The 16,135-nt window shown below is 36.8% G+C and overlaps 1 protein-coding gene across 1 annotated transcript; it reads left to right on the top strand.

The window, feature by feature from the left end:
* Nucleotides 1-166: 166 nt before the first annotated feature.
* On the top strand, nucleotides 167-15,064 carry LOC149088463 (nucleolar protein 16). Its single transcript, XM_089247559.1, has 5 exons — nucleotides 167-404; nucleotides 2,227-2,332; nucleotides 3,438-3,504; nucleotides 7,338-7,444; nucleotides 14,866-15,064. The coding sequence occupies exons 1-5, from the start codon at nucleotides 292-294 to the stop codon at nucleotides 15,043-15,045; spliced, it is 573 nt and encodes a 190-aa protein (XP_089103685.1). The 5' UTR covers nucleotides 167-291; the 3' UTR covers nucleotides 15,046-15,064.
* The last annotated feature ends 1,071 nt before the right edge of the window (nucleotides 15,065-16,135 follow it).

Genomic DNA, 16,135 nt, shown 5'->3' with positions numbered 1-16,135 from the left:
AAAAAGTCCAGAAGACCAAAATTACATTAAGAAAACATGGATGTCCCGCAGTATACGCGTCATATGGTCATACTATTTATGAACGTAGTCTGGAGTTTAAGGAGATTTCGTCATTTATCAGCTACAAGGAAAAAAGAGTCAACGTTTGCTATATTCCCATTTCCTTCTGACATGGATGAGTGTATGAAATGATATGCAACGCACGTGCTAATGAACTGCAGTTGTTTACATTTGCATCTCTCTATTGCATTGTAATTTAATTTTTTTTTATTATATTGAACGCATTTCACAATGGGCAAAGCCAGTGGTGTTAGTCGCCGCCGCAAGAAGAAGTTCAATTACAAGCTGAATCAGAAGTTGAAGAAGGTTCACAAGAAAAAGATTTCTCATCTGAATTTAGCATGGTAACATGTGTTGTATAAATAAATATTCTCTGTATAAAAAAATGTAATCAGAGCACAAAAGTGATAAATACGAATAGAATGATTCCTGTCTGCTGGAGAAATCCAAGAAAAAACTAAATATAACGGCTGCTGTTTCAAAGTTTGAAAAAACACGCTGGAACAAAAATTGGAACTAGCATCACCTGCGACCAATCATTCTAGAAATTCAAAAGATGCAGCAACCTAACGCCATTATGTCGCCTTTGATGACACTGTTGGATAAAAGTCTCTGTGTTTCGTCAATATTTATACGTGGGATTAAAAATCAAGATATAATGTCTGGTATGCAAAAAAGTAATAAATATTAAAGGTATAACCTGAAAGATATATGGTGTCCAAATGGGAAGCATGTGGGAAATGTAAACTGAATAATATATATATACTATACAAGGAAGGAAGAAAAATGCTTCAACGATTTTTTAAATCGTTCAAACAAGAGCCTATTATAACCAGCACCCTCTATGGGGGGGGGGGGGGATGTTATTTATTCATTAGCAATTATTTATATTCAGTGGTCAAGAATCATGATGTTTTTGCTGCATGGGTGGTGGATTAGTGCAAGCGTGCATATCTACTGTACACTGAAAAAACATCCATTGTCACATTTCTCTAAAAGATATGTCAAGGAACGTGCCGTCAGTGCAAGTCTTTTGCTATACACTGTACGGCTCTTTTGTTTTGTATATATTCTCTCATGACATTTATGTTTTCTATATATTCATCTGATCCACCAGAGCGAGTGAACTCAACCCAACAAAACAGTTGCTTGCTTCGGAACAGATGCTGTATAATCCAGAGATCAGAGATTTTGGCAACTTTTTTTGACGAAAGTTGCCAAGTCTCTCTAGGTATCCAGACTCTTTTAAATAAACAACAGTATTCTGGTTGTATAAATAAATATTCTCTGCATAAGAAAATAATACCTGGACTCATGTTTTATATGACAACAAATAATAATCAATATGTCGCCATCACATTTTATGCAATGTATTTTACACTTAAGGAAAATTTCAAATTGAAGTCGTTATATGTAAGAAACGTTAGAAATATAATGTCCTGATGTTTCTTGACCACACTAAAAACCGAAGGCATGACAAAAATAAAAGATACAGGACATCTATCCTCTGGTTTCTAGCCTAGAAATTAACAATGCAACCAACCTCATTTGCTCACTTATAAGGTGTTAGTAAGGCGACTTGGTCTGGTAGACATTTTATACTACGCAGATGATAATTCCTATGCATTATATGTATATAATATGATAAGTGTAAGAAAACAGATGATGTGACATGGGCCCTCCAATTGCTTCCAGTAAAGTAGTACAGGGTGGTCATGAAATAACTTTGCTGATATACAAGCCATTAGCAGCCGCAAAAGTGGGCGAATGTAATTGAAATTCAAGGTATAGATGTTTCACAGTATGCACTCAAAAATAAAGGGGAAACACGAAACCCTAGCTCTCATGGTTGTAGTCATAGAAACAAAATTTTTAAAGATATAAATTGCAACACCCACTTTTATGCATTGCAGAGTGATCGGTGCTGTGAAAAATCATGAAAAGCGTTGGTACCAGCAGCACCATAAATGCTGGCGCAGGACCCAGACAAGAAAGATCTTGCTAATGGGTTGGTGTAGAAAATCTGCATTGGTTTTTGTGTATGTTTCTTTGTGTCTAGCTGTGGGATGCAAAGCACTACATTAACTCTCATTCAATTTATTTTTTCATATATTTATTGCTGTCTTTTATCATGTTAGATTATTTCATTTCTTATGTCTTCATCAGTGAGCAGATTGAAAAGGCTTGGGACTCAAAGAAAACCTACTGGAAGAACATGCAGGATATGGGTCTTGCTGGTGATCCAAATAAAATTTTACAACTATCAAAAATGGTATTGAGATATTCTCATTTATCTCTCCTATTGGTTTTGTATCTGTTAAATTTCTGGTTTTACATGTTATTCTGCGAATATATATAATTATGTTGAATTTGGTAATTGGTTACTAAGCACAATAAAACTATGTTTTTAAAAGTTGAAAAAAAATCTTTTTTTAGAAATTTGCTGACATTTTGAGCTATGATCATGTGTCAGTAATTTCCATTCGACTATTCAGCTATAAATTAGAAACACTTGTTTTAACATTAATTACAAAAACATTAATTTGAAACAAGAGAAAGGAGGCTAAATTTTAATATCCATCACCCGACAAAGCCATAAATCTGTCTCTGCTATTTATAAACAAATACTTTAACTATAATTTATAGCATGTGTACGTTTATATTTTAATCCATTGGCATATGTTGACAATACGAGATAATCTTTACGGCAGGGTTTGACGAAGAATCGAAAAAAATATTTATGCACTAGTCAAATTGTTTAGAAGGTAAACATAATTTTTTGCTCAAAAGAAATAGTATTAAATACTGTTTTTTTCCCCCCCCCCCACTTTTACTGATATCCCCTTTCCTGCTAAAAGTCACTGGGTGACAAAATTTTCTGATTTCATAACATAAGCTTGCAATTACATAAAGAAAAATTTAGGTGCCAATGTCTATTTTCTTGTTGCTATAGCGACCTGTCACTTAGGGTCAAGACATGCTTTATAACAATAAGATCAAATGAGCATATTATAATTCAATATGCATGCTGGTAAGAATATAATAATTTTAGTGTTCTTTGTTCACATAATCTTGACAGATTTGATGTCACTATAGCAAAAAATAAGACTGGTGCTAATTTTTTTTTTGTGTGATATTAAATTAGTCACAGATAGCAACACATTTTTTAAAAATGGTCAGAAAAAATTGAGCATATTTGCCAACATAGACAGATGGTCACTAAGCCTCGAAAAAGCTGTAAAATTTGTTTTTGAACCATTTCTTTCAAAAATAAATATGCCTGACTGCTAAGAATTGCCTTCACCTGATAGGGACGGTAAAAATCAATAGGTGATCTTATGATAGAATTCTTAAAGCATGTCTATTATGTTTTACAGGATGTTGATTGTTATTCAAAGAAGAAGAAGAAGAGAAATACAACAATCAAAGTTGATGTTATTAAAGGTCAGTACACCTTTTTTCTATAATATTAAGAAATTATTGTGTGCATGTTTTTTTTTTCAATGCTACAAAAAATATATATGTATCATTTAGGAAAAATTCACTTTTATTTGAAGGAAAAAGTTACTTTTCATTTAATTTCAGTCTACCAAGTAAATAATAGAAATAACGACCCACTCATACCTCTATATCCAATTTTGAATCTGTTCATTTTAGCTTTCAGTCAGTTTTTGTCTTTTTAATAGCGTACACGATGTTTTAAAAAAGTTTTATTAAAATTTTGGGCTGTTTGAATGAATTGAAAGATTTTCCATAGAAACCTGTATGAGAAATGAGGTTTTGGGCTAATGAATGTGATTCCAGAATGAATCATCTTTGTTAGCCGAGGTATCACTGTACTTACAGATGACTGATCCTTGTGTGCACTCACATCAGCAGTTCTCTGGAATGATGTATTGGTGTGTGTCATTTTTATTTGATCTTACAAAATACTGACTATATATTTTTTCCTTTAAAGCATAAGGTGGTAGTAAAATAACTTTTCATACATACGATCCCCTAGCAGCTACAAAAATCAGTATGCAAATGAAATTTGAAGTATTGGTGTTTCATAGTGTGCATTTGAGAATGAGCATAGAAATTAAAACTTATCTCTCTCTTTTATGGTTAGAGCAATAGAATTTCAAAAAATTTGAATAGAAACACTCACTTATATACAGGGTGATTATAAAAAAAACTATCCCGACATATGGACCCCTAACTATCATACCATTCACAGAAACTGAATGAAATTTTGGCATAAGGTATTTTGAGGTATGCGCTCAAGAATGATATGGAAAACAACAGTGTCACTCTAACAGTTACGGTTACAGTGAGAAAATTTCGAAAATATCAAATGGCAACACCAAGTTTTTTGTATTGGAATGCGATCTCCATACTGAAAAACACTAAATAGCGTTGGAATGGCACCTGTAGCACGAAAATCCCCGGAGCTAGGCAAGGAAAAAGTAAAAAGGACTTTGCCGTGCACCAGTGCATTAATGTTTGTTTCATTTGTCACACCGTTTCTTAGGCTGAGATCTTAGCCTGATTAGTCCCCCACAAGGCCATGTGGAAAATTTGTGAAACAATAAAATGCTTTATTTTATGCTGCTTCTCTGTCCTTATTGGTTGTCCTCACTTTTAGCCTATCTACTGCCGGTGATTTTCATGCTACAGTTGCCGTTCGAACGCTATTTAGGGTTTTTCACAATGGAGATCACATTCCAATACAAAAAACTTGGTGTTGCCATTTGATATTTTCGAAAATTTTCTCACTGTAACTGTTAGAGTGACACTGTTGTTTTCCATATCATTCTGGAGTGCATACATCAAAATTCCTTATGCCAAAATTTCATTCAGTTTCTGTAAATGGTATGATAGTTAGGGGCACATATGTCGGGATGGTTTTTTTATAATCACCCCGTACATTGCAAACTCATCTGCACAGTAAGAAACCATAAATAGCATTAGAACGTACCTGTAGCGTAGTAAATGCTAGTGCTAGATGCAGACAAAGAAACATGTGGAAACAACCAATGCAGATCACATTTCTGCTTCCAAAAGTTCCCCTGGTGAATCTTCTTTCTTTGTCTGCATCCTGCTCCAGAGTTTATGGTACTACAAGCAAGGTTGGCAGGTTTTTGACACGTGGCAGTTAGAACCCCCCGTCAAAAACCTCAAATATTGCTCTTCAATATAGATATTCCCATTGGAAATACACACATTAATTGCATGTAATGTTTAAAATAACTGTTTTATTCAAAGACTAAATGCTTAATATGATTGTAAAATAATTTTCTACTCTCTACAAAATTATTTGGCGTGTATTTTTTCTTGTCAAATATACAATTTGAATAGAGCACAGACTAAATGCTGAACAAGGAAAGGATTTGATATACTTCAATTCAAGATGATTCTTCATCTCCCAAAATTTATGTAACCGCTTATATATGTGTATTGATGTAAATCATATGCTGTCTGTACCATATATGTAATGCTGATTTCTGTTATTATTAAATTATCTAAAAAAATCACTGATACCTAAAACAATACTCTTATTGTGCATTACATTAAAATATATCTAGTAATCAAAATACACTTAATTGTAAGACTAAAATGTCCTTTGATTTGGCAGTGCTGATTGTATACAATACTTAAACTCCTATAAGTTATTCTTGGTGCAAAAGTAAGAATAACTAAGGTTGACTATGATATAGTATATTTAATAGTATTTATAATGCAATGGTTTTTTAATTGAAGCTGGATCCAAATGTGCAAAACAATGCTTTGAGTATGTCAAGTCATTCCAGCTTTGCTTTGATTGAAAATACTCTTTAAAACTCTGGATTTACACAATCTAAGTTAAAACATTTGTGAGTGAAAATAAATGAGTTCAATTAGTATATTGACCGATGCTGAGTGAGAATTTTTAATATGGAATAAAATTTTGGGCCGATAAGAAAATTTAAAATATCAAAATAGATATTTTACACTGAGTAATTATAAGTCAAAATGTAAAATACTGATCTGTATAAAAGTAAGTCTTTTGTTATTTAATATATCAGGTTAAAAAAACAATTTACAACATCAAAAATATGTTTTTCAATGTTTCAATACTGGGTTGCTAAGGTAAAAAACCTAACTCTGATCCCCTATCACATATTTTAAATAGACAGCTCTATTTCGCTTAGCAAATTGAACACAGATAGTATTTTAGATTAAATGAGCCATAAAATTATATATTATCTGTTCTAGATTCTAATTGGTATTTTGCTTTAATTTTTGTAATAAATTAATGTTTAAAAATAAAACGTGATGTGTGAAAAGGTTGTTCATCTTGTTACACGGAGGTCATCCATAATCAAAAGCCCTTATTTTAAAGTAGCCTACAGGCAAAACTAGTCATCAGAAAAGTGTGAAATTTTGTGGAGGACTTCATGAAGTGATGGGAATTTGTTTCGGGGGGGGGGGGGGGGGGTGTGAAGACATATCCATTATAGTTGCACATATTGCCTGCCACCAGAGGGCATTTCACTTTGAATACCTGTGGTAAACATGCAAATTTATGTGATGTCACGCAGCAGTTATAATACCTAGAAACATTTGCGGAGATCTTGTTTGCCTAAATGTGTCATTTCTTAATAAAACGCCCTTGTGCAAACGACATGTGCAACTAATCTCCTCCCCCCCCCCCCCCCCCTTCTGAAACAAATTCCCATCACTTCATGAAATCCTCCACAAAATTTCACAATTTTCTGATGACTTGCTTTGCCTGTAAGGCGACTTTAAAATAGGCTACTTTTAATTATTGATGCCCTGTACTTATTGTGTTCAAACATTATACAAGAGCATTCATTAGGTTTTAGACAGTTTAAACCAGTTTTTGAAACTTGTCATATCAAAAACCTAACCCTGACTACAGGTCTACCATTCTAATGCCATTGATGGTTTTTCACTGTGCCAATCACTTAGCAATGAATGAAAGTGAGTGGTGTCATTTGAATTTATCGAAATTATAGTTGTTGTGTGACCGCAACTGTGAGAGATAGGGTTTCATTTTTCTGTACATTCTTGAGTGCTTACTCTGAAACACTTGTATCTCAAATTTCATTCACATTTGCCGATTTATGCTGTCACTAGGGTCTTGCATATTGGCAAAATTATTTTATTATCACCCTGTATGGTTAATCAAAGATTAACTATTTATACAAGAGTTGTGGCTTTGTTTTTTTACATTTTATTCATATGTATTGAATTATTTTTTGTTACTTTATGCTATTATATACATTCTCCAGAATTGGAAAGTGAAGCTAATGCAGAGAGACCGAAGAACCTTCGCCTTGCTACAGATGCTGTTAGGTTCTGTGTTTACATGATTGAGAAATATGGAGAAGATTACAAAGTGAGTACTGTTATATATGCTTTTATTTTGGAAAAAGAAAATTACTGATATCACAGATCTCACTTATGATTCCTTAACAGCATTGTCCTCATGCTCAACCTTGGATATATATATCTAATGTTTAAAAAATAATTTGAAATCACTATCGTAACAACTGCCACTCATTTGAGACACCTGTCTGATCTGAACACTTCAGCAGTCACACTAGAAAAGCTTTACACAAGTGGTGAGGTTGGCGTCATTCGTACCCCATGGAAACTTTGATCAATGATATAAAGCAGTGTTTCCCAAAGTGGGCAATATCGCCCCCGGTGGGCAATGGAATGGTCCAGGGGGGCGATAGAAGCTACGGATATAGCATAGGATCCTATGGGTTTGCTTGAGTTGGGGGGGGGGGGGCGATGGAACAAAAAGTTTGGGAAACTATGATATAAAGGAAGGAAAAAGCAGAAGAATGTCATAAATTTATCAAATACCTGTAAACGACCAGCTTGAAAAATAATAACGAAATGGACCAGATGCATCTCTTTCTCAAAAAGTGGCAAGATGAGTAATTTGTGGGGTATTAAATGAACCCCTCCATACCAGTTGAGGATTAATGTGATGGCTGCAGAAACCCTAATGCATAACTTATTTTATTAACACCTTCATTTTTCTCTTATCTGTTGCTCTTTTTCAGAAGTTTATCATGTTTGCACTTGATCAATTCTATGTTTTTTTTTCCTGAGGCTGGGATTACACCATAAAATATCTTTTATCAGACTTTCAAAGTGTGGTCCTGGCCCTTCCTAAAAATAATGTGAATGAAGTAATAAAGTCCAATCTAAGGTACGAATTATTGATTCAATTTGATCATTTTTGTCGCACCACAGTCATTTTCTGCACACGAGGGCTAATTACACCGGGACCTACAATTTATTGCAGATTCCGAATGGCAGGCCTATTTTTTATACTCATCGAGAGGTTGGTGCACTTACCCCTCGATGGGTGACTCCCTGCAGAAGCAATTTTTTCTGTGGTCATGTCGTTGTTTCTGTTGTATCCCTGTGTCAGTAAAGTTTTCTGACAAGGACGTCTGAAGGTTCGTATGGTAGCGGAAAGTGACGTCATCCTTGTATAAGGACGAACCAGGTATTGAACTCGCGACACCTCTAAACATCCTTTGGTATCTTATCGACCTGGGCTACCGTTTCCTTTTATTCAATATGAACTGTTTGTCACATTCAATTCTTAAAATAATTGTTCAACTGTATTTTATTGATATTTATATGATAGTATGAATATTTTTAAACTTTTTATTATTTCATAAAATGATCCACATTCTGTGATTAAATTAAATGTACGAAATAGAATATATAGCCCTTTGAATTTTTTTCATTTATGACCCATGGAAAAAAAATCCCATTAGTGAAATATGAAATTAAAACTAGTGATTTAATTAATAGTTTTTGCAGTCCGTATTGCTTTACACAGTCAATGCTTGTTCTAATGACCACCATTGTTCTGTTGAGGTTAGCCATTATAGCAAAAATAGGATATTGTTATATGAAAACATTTGGGACTTTGTTATGGTGACCATAATATAGGATTTTGCCATAACAAGCTTCAACTATATATAAACCTTTTATACCTTTTTTCTCTTTTAATGTGCTGTTGTCTTAGAACTTTCTGTTCACATACAAATACATTCGACATAACGACCCCCCTTGTTCCGTCCAAAACGGACATTATATCGAAAGTATGACATATATAATAGTCATTCTATGAAACCATCTGGGACTTATCCTGCCTGTCGTTATAATGTGGACTTGCAACGTTTTCTTTGCATTAAGGGTTTTTGTATGCATCGCTGCAAGTGACCAGGCAAAGACACATTGACAATGAACAAATAATTTATTAGGTTTTCTAACAAAGAATACTGAACTGAAAAGTTAATCACCTTCACAAGTCGACATAGGTAACTTCTGGTGGAGGTGACCCTCAGTTAAGGGGAAAGTTCAATCCATTATTTGGCAGATCGCTTCAAAGGATGGAAAATTCTTAGCACAGCAGCAGTGCTCACCCGCAAACAAATCACAAAAGAAAAAGCAGCAAGTAAGAAGGAGCTACGCCTTCTTATACAAGTTAAAGTGCTCCAAGCGCCATCTAGGCTTATTTGCATACTAGGAAGAAATTCTCTCCGCACTAGTGCAGTGACGTGGCCGAAAAACGTACATCTACGTGAGGAAGATGACGTCACTCCTCGGGAGATGTACAATCTAGGATCGTTGTGCGATCTCGGATCGGAGATCGTCACATTTTCCCCCCCCCCCTCCTAAATACGTGTAACTTGTTCAGAGGTCACGAATACACCTCACGAATATCACTGCCTGGAACAGTTATTTGACCATTGAAATTAAAGTTTTCCTTAGCAAGAGCTACACCTTGGAACTTTAAGTATCGTTCGACTTCTTTGCCACTACGAAATTTTTTTCCACCTGGAGAATAGTAGTAAACATCAGTCCTGTTCCCATCCTTTCGAGGAACCATTTCTCTTTTCCAACCCATTTTCAAGGGTCTTTCTAACAGTTCTCCACCGGAAGGGTCAAACTGAGCCTGAGGCGATTCCAGTACACCTTGATCGGGAGGGTCAGATTCCGTTAACACAACTTCAGTGCCTTCCGACACAACTCCTCCAGGCTTCCGATTAATTTCCTCAGAGACCGGTTCCCGTACGGAAACACTTTCCGATAATCTTTCACGAAAAGTTTTTAAATCACAGGCATTTATTCTTCCAATAATGACAGCTTTCTCCGGATCCTCAAGCTCATAAACAACAGGAGTTACCTTGCGACGCACTATAAAGGGCCCCCTCCATTTTGGCATCAATTTCGCAGTAATGCCTTCAGCGGCCGAAGATTGATAATGTGTTCGAGCAAGAACTCTGTCACCCCTGCGGAAACCATGCAAATGCCTACTTTTATCATAGTAAAGTTTTTGTCGGCGTTGTGCCTTTTTCACACTTTGCTTTACCTTCTCTATCAACCGCCCCGGCAGTTCAGCTTTTTGCCAAATCGGTGTTTCCATTGCCCAATCGAAGGGTATCGCCAACTCCCTTCCCATGAACAATTTTGCTGGTGTCTCACCGGTTGTCTCCGAAACAGCTGTACGAAGCGCCAACCCAAAAAAGGATAAATTCTTATCCCAATGCTTATGTTTGTCCTCAACATAGCATGTTATCATTTGCTTGATATTTTTATTTATTCGCTCCGTTAAATTCCCTTGAGGATGGTATGGAGTAGTATAACGTTGATTAATCGACATAGTTTTACACATTTCTCGCAATAATGAAGAGACAAAACAACTGCCATTATCCGAGACTAACACCTTCGGAAACCCATAACGGGTACAATATTCGTACACCAGTTTCTTAGCAATCACTGAAGCAGTAGCTTTTCGCAAAGGGTACATTTCTACCCATTTCGAGTAATAATCTACAACCACAAGAAGGTGGACATTACCACTACTCGAGACAGGAAAGGGTCCCATCGTATCTACACCGACCAACTCGCCGGGAAAGTGCACGACAGTGGGCTGCATTTCTCCCCAGCCTCTACGGTTGGAATACTTGCATTTTTGGCAGACGGGGCAGCTCAACACGTATTGTTTGACATCATGACGCATTTTCGGCCAAAACACACGTGCTCGGCACCTAGCAAAAGTTTTTGCCACCCCCATATGCCCAGCAAAAGCAGAGTCATGCATTTCCTTCAAAAATTTTTCACGTAATTCCGGTGGTACGATTAATTTTTTTTCTCCCTTGACCAGTAAATACAACTTCCCATTCTCACAGGCATATCTTTTTTCTATACAGGGGTTCAAAGAAGTCAGTCCCCGTTTCTTTTCCTCAAAATAATTCAACACATCTGAATAAGAATTTTTTTGTCTCACCACTATTTCTTCGGGAGTTAGCAGGGTTAATGAGTACAACTTTCCCGAGATAATCTCATCGGCATCGAACGATTCCTGGGAACTCAGGGGCTCTCGTGACAAAGCGTCAGGAACTTCCATTTGCGATCCTTTCCTATACTCAAATATTAACGGGTACTCTTGCAAAAGTAACTGCCACCTACTAAGACGCCCTTTCAGCTGTTGTCCATGTTTGGCCCAGACCAAAGCTGAATGATCGGTGACTATCGTAACCGGTTCACCTGTAAACCATTCCTTAAATTTTTGGCATGACCAAACCACGGCTAAGCCTTCCAACTCAGAAATCCCATAATTTTTCTCAGCAGGTGACAAGGTTCTACTAGCATACGCAAGAGGTTTTTCTCCCACATGCTCGACCTGATGCAAGACTGCACCTAGCCCATCTCCACTCGCATCAGTATAGATTTTCAACGGATATTCGGCCTGACGAGTCGTCAAAACAGGAGCATGAGTTAAACATTTTTTCAGTTCCAACATAGCTTTTTCCTGTTTTTCTCCCCACAAAAATTTCCTGTTTTTCTTAAGTAATTGGTACAATGGGACAGCAATTTGAGAAAAATGCGGAACGAACTGCCTATACCACCCACACATCCCTAGGTAGCGTTGTAACTGTTTAATTGTCCTAGGAGGCGGCATTTCCTGCACAGCTTGTATTTTCGAAGGCTGTACCTCCCAACCTCGTTCAGTCAATCTCATCCCGAGATAATCCAACATTTTTTTCTGTAACGAACATTTCTCCACCTTCAACGTCAAACCAGCTGCTAACAAACAGGAAAACACTTCTTTTAAATTCTGTAGGTGTGCTTCAAAGGTAGTGGAATAAATCACCACATCATCCAAATAGAATTCACAACAATGTCCAACAAGATGGCCCAAAACACGCGACATCATTCTTTGAAACGTCGCTGGTGCATTATTTAGTCCGAAGGGCATAACACGAAATCGGTACATTCCGGTTTTCGTTACGAAAGCAGTTTTATTTCTGTCCCCGTACGCCACTCCGACCTGCCAGTACCCAGAACAAAGATCTAAGGTAGTTACGTACTGGGACGAACCTATTCGTTGAATTATCTCCTCTATCCGGGGTAAGGGATATCGATCCGGTTCAGTCACCTTATTCACCCGGGAATAGTCTACAACGAATCTCCACTCGCCTCCTTTTTTAGGCACCAAAAAAGCTGGGGAACTCCATCCAGTAGACGCAGGCTCAATAATGTTATTTCTTAACATCTCCTGAACCTCTTTCTCCAAAATGTCTTGTTTATATTTCGGCAACTTGAAAGGGGGTCTAAACACTGGAGGTCCACGTGTCACTATACGATGTTCGACAACATTCGTTTTTCCTGGTAAATCACGAAACAAATCAGAATAGGTTTCCAGCAAGTCCTGAACCAATTGTTGTTGAGGATCCGCCAAATCAGACTGCTGAACAAATGCCTTCATTTTGTCCCATTGTACATTTCCTTTATACTGAAGCAAGCCACCACGTAACTCACAATACCGAAAATCAACAACAAATTCAAACAAGTTCAAAATATCTTTGCCAATTAACAAGTTTTCTGTAGCTCCTGGCAAAACGGCAATTTTGGTCCTCAAAACAATTCCTTTAATCTCAATTTCGACAGGAAGTAAACCCCTTGGTCGACATTTTTGTCCAAGCACTGAAATAAATTCATAGCCCTGCCACGGTTCCAATGTCACACCTTTGGATACCAACACCGCTGCCACCCTGGAATCTACAATCGAAATATCCGCAGCCGTGTCGATAATCCCCTTACAGGCATAACCATTGAGGACCACTACAGGACGAAGGAAATCATTTACGGGGCATTTGTCATCTTCGGATGCGTTTCCCCGCTCACCACACCCGACACAAGGTTTTCCGACCTAAGACTCCGAATTTGAGTACGTGGACAATTTCTACTAAAATGTCCAATTTCATTGCAGGAAAAACAACGAATTTGTCTCACGGTCTCTTGTGGTTTACGAGCTACTCCATTTGTACCAACCGACCTTTTAGCATTCAAATCTCTCAATAATAGAAAAAGTTCTTGAATTTTCTTGGGACCTTTCACATTTAACAAATTACGGTACTCTTCTGGTAATTGCAACGAAACCAATTCTACAATCTCCAAGTCCAAAACTTTAGGATCAAATTGAAAATAGAGTTCAACCGTTCGCAACACGAATTTTTCGATATCTCCCGAAACATATTTACGGGAAAAAAGGGCTTGTGCTAACTGTACTCTTGATCTAAACTCCGAAAATGTTTCTATTAAAAGATCACGGAAACTCTTCCAGTAATCTAGCTCACTCCGAGAGTTCAACTCTCGTTTCCCAATTCGATTCCACCATTCCAACGCACGACCTTCTAATGTAGTTACGGCAAAGTCCACCCTATTTTCAAGAATATTAGCCACTCGAAAAAGGCTTTCACAACTATTCAAGAAATCTATTACCGATCCCTCACCTGAAAAATGTAACTTAGGGTTCCCAGCTAACCGATCACGAACCTGAATAGGGCGTGTTCTAAACGGCTCAACACCTTGCTCTCCTACAGCAGAACCACTCAAGTCATGAACACTAGCAAAACTGGGCAAACCATCGAAATAATCCAACAGGGAATCTTGATTACTCATAACTGACAACTTGTTCAAATGTCAAAAAATTGTGTCTCTGGTCAAAACGATGCATCCCTCCGGTGCCTCCAATTTAAATGCAACGTTTTCTTTGCATTAAGGGTTTTTGTATGCATCGCTGCAAGTGACCAGGCAAAGACACATTGACAATGAACAAATAATTTATTAGGTTTTCTAACAAAGAATACTGAACTGAAAAGTTAATCACCTTCACAAGTCGACATAGGTAACTTCTGGTGGAGGTGACCCTCAGTTAAGGGGAAAGTTCAATCCATTATTTGGCAGATCGCTTCAAAGGATGGAAAATTCTTAGCACAGCAGCAGTGCTCACCCGCAAACAAATCACAAAAGAAAAAGCAGCAAGTAAGAAGGAGCTACGCCTTCTTATACAAGTTAAAGTGCTCCAAGCGCCATCTAGGCTTATTTGCATACTAGGAAGAAATTCTCTCCGCACTAGTGCAGTGACGTGGCCGAAAAACGTACATCTACGTGAGGAAGATGACGTCACTCCTCGGGAGATGTACAATCTAGGATCGTTGTGCGATCTCGGATCGGAGATCGTCACAGACTATAATGAGTGTCAACTGTACTTAAGATCTCAGAAAGAAAAGCTCAAAGTGTATAAAAATTATCTATGTCAGTGCTCACATTCAGGATGAGCTAGAACTTAATTGGTTAGTACGAATAATTGAATATTTTATTTATTACCCCCCCCCCCCCTCCTCCTTCTGTTTTATTATGTGGTTTAGAATTTGGTGCTGTATTTTATTTAATTATGCTTATCAGAAATTGAGTTTATTCATTCTTATTTAGGCAATGGCTCGTGATCCCAAAAACTATTACCAGGAGACTCCGAATCAGATCAAGAATAGGATTAATAAGTTCAAACACATCCCTCAGCAATGGAATGGTTATTTAAGAGCAAAAGGACTGTTGACCAGCAAAACAAGTTCTGATGAATATCATATTGACATAAATGAGATAGTCAGTTAATAAATAACTAAACATTTTTTTCCTCTTGTGGTATAATTTGATTCATCTTAAGATTTAAGTCAAGTCATTTCAGAATGTTCAAGTTTTACATTTGTAGTGAAATATTAATACAGTAGAATCTTGATTATCTCTGCTAATGGTTTGGGCAGTAAATACTGTTAAACCGCTGGGAGTAAAAAAAAATTATCTATATCATAGCTGCCAACTTTTGAAAATGAAAATTCGGGAGATTTTCGCGCACACCCGTATTTTATGCTAAAACCACTCCCTAATAAATACAATAGGGATTTTTCCAAATAAAATAGGGATTTTCCAAACATAAAAGTTGAAGCGTAGGGAATAAAATCCCTACTCAAAAACTGAAGTCAAATTAAAATAGGGATTTTACACACATGGAAGTCAAACCCTTGGGAATAAAATTCCTACGCAAAAAACAAGTGAAATTGGAGGTCAAAACTTCAATGATGTAAAAATAAATATTGTGTTCAATCAGAAACACTGTGAACAAACATTCTCCGCGAATGACCCCAAAATCATCGGAAGATGAAGGAAACCACCGTCAATTTTTGAAGAACACTGACTTTTTGTGACACTTGCTTGATGTTTTTTTTTCACTTCACGACTGATGATGGCAGTCTTTCCATGACCGATGTTTATGTCCGTAACACAACTTGTACAAAAAGGAAAAGTCAGCCCTCTTCTGGAACGTTTGATGAAAGGAAATTCATCGGAATAAGTATCTTTAAAATTGATTAAATATATTTTTGCTTATCATTATTCATGCTTTGTTATATCGCACGTACGTAACTTCAACAAAAGAAATTTTGACCACATGTGCATCACCATAATCTTCAATTATTATCCAGGACTATTGGCTGCTAAGCCATTTCCCTGCACGATAAGACAAACAATTTTATTGTTACCATCAGAGGGTTTGTAAAACTTCCTTAAAAAGGGAATTTCCCCATTTACGACGTGTGACGTCATTTCGAAAGGGAAAAAAAAGAGGCTTCATGCCCCACAAGAAATTCCTTAGGGATTGTTTTCATAAGCGGGGATTTTTTAATCAAGTAGGGAATTTTTAGGGACA

This window comes from Pholcus phalangioides, unplaced genomic scaffold (genome assembly GCF_987345545.1).
Source record: "Pholcus phalangioides strain wild (caught in Gottingen) unplaced genomic scaffold, Ppha-v1.0 ptg000003l_1, whole genome shotgun sequence".
Classification (NCBI taxonomy): Eukaryota; Metazoa; Arthropoda; class Arachnida; order Araneae; family Pholcidae; genus Pholcus; species Pholcus phalangioides.
This window is presented reverse-complemented; position numbering and strand designations above follow the sequence as displayed.

Coding starts and splice junctions, on each gene's coding strand:
- LOC149088463 (XM_089247559.1), top strand. CDS start 292: ATGGGCAAAGCCAGTGGTGTTAGTCGCCGCCGCAAGAAGAAGTTCAAT. Junction 405..2,226: donor TCTCATCTGAATTTAGCATG/GTAACATGTGTT, acceptor TGTCTTCATCAG/TGAGCAGATTGAAAAGGCTT. Junction 3,505..7,337: donor CAAAGTTGATGTTATTAAAG/GTCAGTACACCT, acceptor TACATTCTCCAG/AATTGGAAAGTGAAGCTAAT.